General features: G+C 37.4%; 1 protein-coding gene across 1 annotated transcript; it reads right to left on the bottom strand.

Annotated features, from left to right (window-relative positions):
* Positions 1-1,166: 1,166 nt before the first annotated feature.
* On the bottom strand, positions 1,167-5,015 carry LOC140841606 (CDPK-related kinase 5-like). The gene is made up of 11 exons (XM_073209142.1): positions 4,143-5,015; positions 3,581-3,711; positions 3,409-3,450; positions 3,163-3,271; positions 2,950-3,028; positions 2,576-2,872; positions 2,393-2,502; positions 2,102-2,209; positions 1,961-2,023; positions 1,709-1,876; positions 1,167-1,625 (listed from the first exon to the last, which is right to left on the bottom strand). The coding sequence occupies exons 1-11, from the start codon at positions 4,710-4,712 to the stop codon at positions 1,485-1,487; spliced, it is 1,818 nt and encodes a 605-aa protein (XP_073065243.1). The 5' UTR covers positions 4,713-5,015; the 3' UTR covers positions 1,167-1,484.
* Between the last annotated feature and the right edge of the window lie 858 nt (positions 5,016-5,873).

Genomic DNA, 5,873 nt, shown 5'->3' with positions numbered 1-5,873 from the left:
AATTGAGCACTTTTTACGAGCCGGATGAACCATTCTCCGGACCAAAATATTCGGTGCGCGTTGTTCAGATGAACCATATACCCGGGACTTTTGACCCGTTGTTCATTGGACTCATTTTCCGGGCCGAAGCCACGTTGTCCAGTGGACTCAATTTCCGGACCGAAATCCGTTGTCCATGACTCCATTCATTAATGGTTTATCAATCCATTCATAAATATGCAAGAAATTATATCAGTAATTGAAATGAACTGTGGATGATATTTGAACATTAAATAAATGCTATTGAAATTTTCAGGCCAAATGGCAAAGGCTTTAATATAAGAATGAATAGTAATTTCATCACCTGTTAACTTACAGTTCAGGCTTGATTGATAATCCGAGTTGCTGGAGCAAGTCCTAAAAATATATTATGAATTATATTTATATGTTAGAGCTTTTAAGTAACTAGCTGATCATTTTTCAGATTATTTTTTCTTCAAAATTTAACCCGGTTGATTTTACTTAAGTTTCCAAAATTCATATTAATTAGAAGGTATATCCAAACATTACGAAAGTTGGCCAAAAAGTCGTAAATATCATCAAGAACGTTCGGCCACCGGAAAATCGCCGATCCGGCGGCGCGTGTAGTACACGCGCCGACGGTACCGGCGCGTGAGTGGCCTTCCGGCGGCCACGTGCGGCCGGGTTTTTTCCAGTATATGTAACTTTTGAAGATCTTTAATTATTCCGTTGAAAGTTTTGTCAAATTCATAGCCCATCAATACCAGATTTAAATATCGTCGTATGGCTAACTAAGGTACTTCGGCATTCCGAAAATGCTAGTTCCGGCAATATTTTGGGACGACGGGCGGTATGTGCCTCATCTATGCAACAAGAGGTACAACTTTTATATTCGAGTCGACCTCTAGTTTGGTGTGTAGATGTAAGAAAAATGAGCGAAAAGTTGGAAAAAAAAAAAATTCCCTAGAAAAATCTGCCTTGATTTCTTTCTTTAAAGGGTTGTTTCTTTCTTCAGCTGTGGTGTGAATATATTTGTCGCCTGTAAACTTTAAGATTTTCTCTGAGTTTTGCTTCAGCGTATTACTTAATCCGAGGTATTAATAATATATATATTTTTTAAAAAAAGTAAAAACCTGCTAAATGCTACAGTGGAGAAATTTAGTAACTGTAGATTTCAAGGTAAGGCAAGTGTTGTTGATTTCAAATATACTTCATTCACAGCTTGAGAAATGTTCCCAGCTGCAATAAATAGCATACGTATATTTACAGCATTCAATCGGTTACATAAAGGCTCGCCTTTTACTCGTGTTGCAGCTCTGTCCGTTCATCACTTGAACGTGATATGAAGTCAAAACCTTCAAAGCAATGAATCGGTCGTAAATAAGTACTTGGATGGATCGTCTCAGGTGGATCTTTCGTTCTTTCACAAAGATCATTAGCCAAGACCAATTTGAGGGTTCCGGTGGTTGTATGTACCGGAAGTGTCAATGAACTTTAGCGAACGATCGGCTAGATACACCGTGCAACAGCTTGACAAATCCGAGGAAACTCAGCTTTCCATCTGTGTGTCTTATCCAATCATGGAGGACAGAATGAACTGGAACTGAAGGGCTAAGTCCAAGTTCCTGAAACAAATTTTCAAAAGTCAGCGTAGGATCAAAGATGGATGGAAATGGATTTGCAATTGGGTTTTCTAAAAGTTTTTTACCGAAGCTAATTCCTCGATCATGATACTTCGGTTACCATCCTTCTCGAAGAGTTCATATGCGCAACGAGCATGCTGTTCCCAACTTTCACGGGCTTCTAACTGATGCACACTCAAAGCAGCAGTGCAGAACTCCTCGAAATCCATCTTTCTGTATTGAAGGTCATTCAGCTGACATAACAGGAAAAGGATACCGATTACAAAACAATAAAGTACGATATATTAGGATACTATAACTAGGAATCAGAAGCAAACCGAAACAAGAAGATCGAATACACGTGACTCGTTCATGGCATCCGTTGCGTTTTTCTTCAGTGCCTGATCAAAGTACAGAAGCTGGGATTAAATTTAATTTGTATCAAGTTATAGGCTATTGCTTCATGCAAAAAAACCAACCGCTTGGATGTTGTCTAAACTTATGGTCCCATTTTTGTTCGGTTCCAATAGCTCAAATTGTTCTTTGAGGTAGAACAGTTCATCAGCCGTCAAAGTTTTCGATAAAGCCTGCAAAAATTCCAGTCAAGAGGTTAGAGAAAAAAACATAAAATGGAGAATCAGTTGGCAAAAAGGCCTACAACTCAATATGCATGTCGACTGAGTTGATATTAATTAATAGTGTGAGCCTGCAAATAGGAAATGAAAAAACAATAATTGTTGAGTTACTTGGCAATAGTTTCACATACTCACCGTTAGAGCAGCTTTACGGAGGGGAGACGAACGCAGGTAAGCCTTCATTAGTTTAAGTATTAATATATCCAAAGGCGTTTTTACGTCAGTATCTCTGATCCATGGATGACCTGAAGTGAAACTTGTAAGTGGTGACATATCTCAAATCACATTCTATTGATTTCAGCAAATAAAAGTGCTCACACAAAGCTTGAGCAGCACTCATTCTCTTCCTCGGATCCTTAGTTAGCATACGTTTGACGAAATTTTTTGCCTCGGAAGAAAGAGTTGGCCAAGGGGGTTCTTCATAAGTCGGTTCAGCTTTTACGACAGCACGAAAAATTCCCGACTCTGTTCGAGCCCAAAATGGGCGGCTCCCACATAAAAGTATGTAAGCTATCACACCTATACTCCAAACGTCAGCTTCGGTACTATAGGCTCTATGCAGAACTTCGGGTGCTACATAATATGCGCTACCAACAATGTCATTGAGCCTTTCGTCTGCAAAGAATTAAATAAAAACCATATCTTTTGGTCCGTTTGTACATCTACCTTAGGTATGAGACTATAAAACAAACCTGGCTTGACGAAATCTGATAATCCAAAGTCTATAGCCTTCAAGATCGAGTTTTCGTCCTTGGATGAAAACAAGAAGTTCTGATCCAGAGACAAGCTACAGTTAAACATACCGGCAATCGATAGTGGATGTAACATCTTCTTTAATGAACGATCCCAAATGACTAAGACCCAACAATAGCAATCTATTTTAGGTCGAGCATCAAAATAAATACCTCGGGTTTAAGATCACGATGCACCACCCCTTGGAGATGGCAGAATGCTACGAAACTTAGTATTTGCTTCAGCACAGCCTTTGCATCATTTTCCTCGTACTTCCCACCCCTACGACATGGAGAATTTATTTTTGATTTAAACTATATACTATGTAAAATGCGACGATTCATTAGAAATAAATCCCAGTTATTTCTTTTTATTTAAGTTTGTACATAAAGAAGGTATATTTTAGGGCCGCAAATTACCTCGAAAGAATTCTATCTAGAAGTTCGCCTCCTTCACATAACCTGAGAGACATATCAAACACATCAGAGATACACGACGACAGGCACAAAGAAGCCAATAAAGATTCGGTATCAATCTATGCTAGGAATTCAAGAAAATGAGCCGAGACTAAGATCAAGAAAACAAGCTTACTCCATAACTATGTAGACATTGTCATGGTCTTCGTGTGCATCGTAAAATTGTATTAGGTTGTTATGACCCGTCAAAGCTCTTAATATTTTCACCTCCTTTCGAACATCTTCAATTGCTATAGCAGTGGTCATCTGGAAATGTAAAGACGTATATTAAAGATAGAGAAAAAAATACCAAATAAAGAAGAAGAAAAAGTGCACATCTTTGAGCAACGATGATCTTGCTTCATAATGTCAACTAAAGGAAAAAAGAAAAAAGAGAGCCATTTCTCGACTCTCGTTCAAATTCTACTGTCAACGAGAAATAGTTTTCAGTATCTATGTAACTCATTTTTCGTATTCGAATCGAGCTTGAAATTTCTTAGCTCGTTCGAATCTCAAAACTAAACTGTTTGGCTCTCTACGCAAAATTGCGAATCGCCATATAGATCAGATCTCCCCAACCTTAACACTAAGTTCAGCCCATTAACCAATATACCCCATTAAAATCCAAATGCAGAACACTGAAACTCAAACAACAAGAAACTGCGATACCAAAACAGAAAGAGAAGAAATTTCCACACCTTAGCTTTAGGTATGACCTTAACGGCAATCCCCTGCCCATGAAGCTCTCCTTCCTTGAATTTAGCTCTACATGTGTACCCAAAGTGACCTCTCCCCACCTCCTCTCCCATCTCATACTTGTCGTAAAATTTCTTACCAAACCCGAAACTCTTATCCAGACCCGTTTCTCTCTCTTCCTTCTCGTCCGGTACTGCCTCCCCGTTAGGCTTCACGGTTCCGTGCCGCCGCGCGAGCACCGCCCTGATATGCTTTGCCGGAGACGGTGGATGGAACGGTCTCTTGAAAAACCTCCTCGGAGTACCGCCATCCTGCGCCGGAGATCTCGCCGGGGACTTCTTCGAGAACAAGTAGTGAGCTGGACTTGGGCTGTAGAACGGGAAAAACGGTGACTTTTTGCCTCCTTCCGCGTCCTCCATTTTTTTATCCAAGAAATCAGCAGAATCACCGGCATTATTATTCTTTGCCGCTATTGGGTTCTCCGCATTCTTATCCCGGACTGGAATGGTAACCGGATTGATTCCATCATTGGGCTCTCCAGAGCACTTTGGCTTCGAAGTACAAACACCCATTTCGCCAAAACAAATAAAAATCTAAACTTTACACTTCCCGTTTACAATTCTCCTCCAAGACTGCAAAATTTTGTAACCTGCAAAACACTCTTTAATTCAAATATTTGAATACATATTTCTCAATAACAATAAAAATAACAATATATGTTCTGTCCGTTCACTTTGAATTCTTTGTTGCCACTGATAACTGAGACAAGATAGAGTAACCGGGGGATTTGTGGAGATGGTGCTAAAAAGAAAACGACGATGGTGATTTTTACATGAAGAAAAAAAAATTAAAAAGAAAATTTAATAATAAAAAAATAAACAATGAATATGGTCATGAGAGGAGCAAAGGTGGAAATAAATTAAAGAGACATTAATGTAAGGCAGGTTGGTCCAGCTGTTTGTTGCCTGCACGTGGCAATATTTGATTGGGTTATTAGATTAACAAAGTTCGATTTTATTTTATTTTTTATCAAATGATGTAAGAATATTTAATTTTTTGGATATTGTCGCCCCTATTTTGGTATTTGATTTGTACTATATAATAAAATATTTGCTGGGACATAATTTGGTGAGGTCTAAAATTAAATCAACCATTAGACTTGTTTAGCTTTAGTTGAAAAAATGACTTCTCTAGCTTACTTTGATATAAATAAAATTGACTTATTTAGCAAATAATGAAACCTTGGTTTCATGTTTGTTAATAAGATGAAAAAAAATAAGATCATATGTAGAAACTAATTAAAAATTCAAGATTAAGTTTAACATTTCATAAGCTCGGAAAAGTTTTTTTTATTTAATTAGGGATGCTTATTTATATTATGATGCACGCACAAACTTGTTTTAATTTACTTTTTTTGGAACTATTTATTAGGTATTTTCTCGGCTACGCTCAATTTTATTCGAGGCTTGTATTGTATTGTATTTAGTGATATAAATGAACTAAACCGTTTGTGAGTTATTCGAAACTCAATTCGATAAAAGTTCGTTTAATGAAGTTCGTTAAAATAAACAAACCAAGCTCAAGTTTTACAATATTTGTCTCGTTAGCTCGTGAACATGTTCATTTGTAAGTTCATGAGCTATCCCTTAGATTAAATAATAATAATTTTGATATTTGATTTATTGATTTAGTATATTATTCGTGAAATATATATAATAATACATTAAATTTAT

This window comes from Primulina eburnea, chromosome 9 (genome assembly GCF_022965805.1).
Source record: "Primulina eburnea isolate SZY01 chromosome 9, ASM2296580v1, whole genome shotgun sequence".
NCBI lineage: Eukaryota > Viridiplantae > Streptophyta > Magnoliopsida > Lamiales > Gesneriaceae > Primulina > Primulina eburnea.
This window is presented reverse-complemented; position numbering and strand designations above follow the sequence as displayed.

What these genes read in the sequence shown, in the direction of transcription:
- LOC140841606 (XM_073209142.1), bottom strand. Translation starts at nt 4,712, where the DNA reads ATGGGTGTTTGTACTTCGAAGCCAAAGTGCTCTGGAGAGCCCAATGAT. An exon ending in AGGTCATACCTAAAGCTAAG is followed by an intron (nt 3,712 to 4,142) that starts GTGTGGAAATTT and finishes TTACATTTCCAG; the next exon opens with ATGACCACTGCTATAGCAAT. An exon ending in ATCAGATTTCGTCAAGCCAG is followed by an intron (nt 2,873 to 2,949) that starts GTTTGTTTTATA and finishes AATTCTTTGCAG; the next exon opens with ACGAAAGGCTCAATGACATT.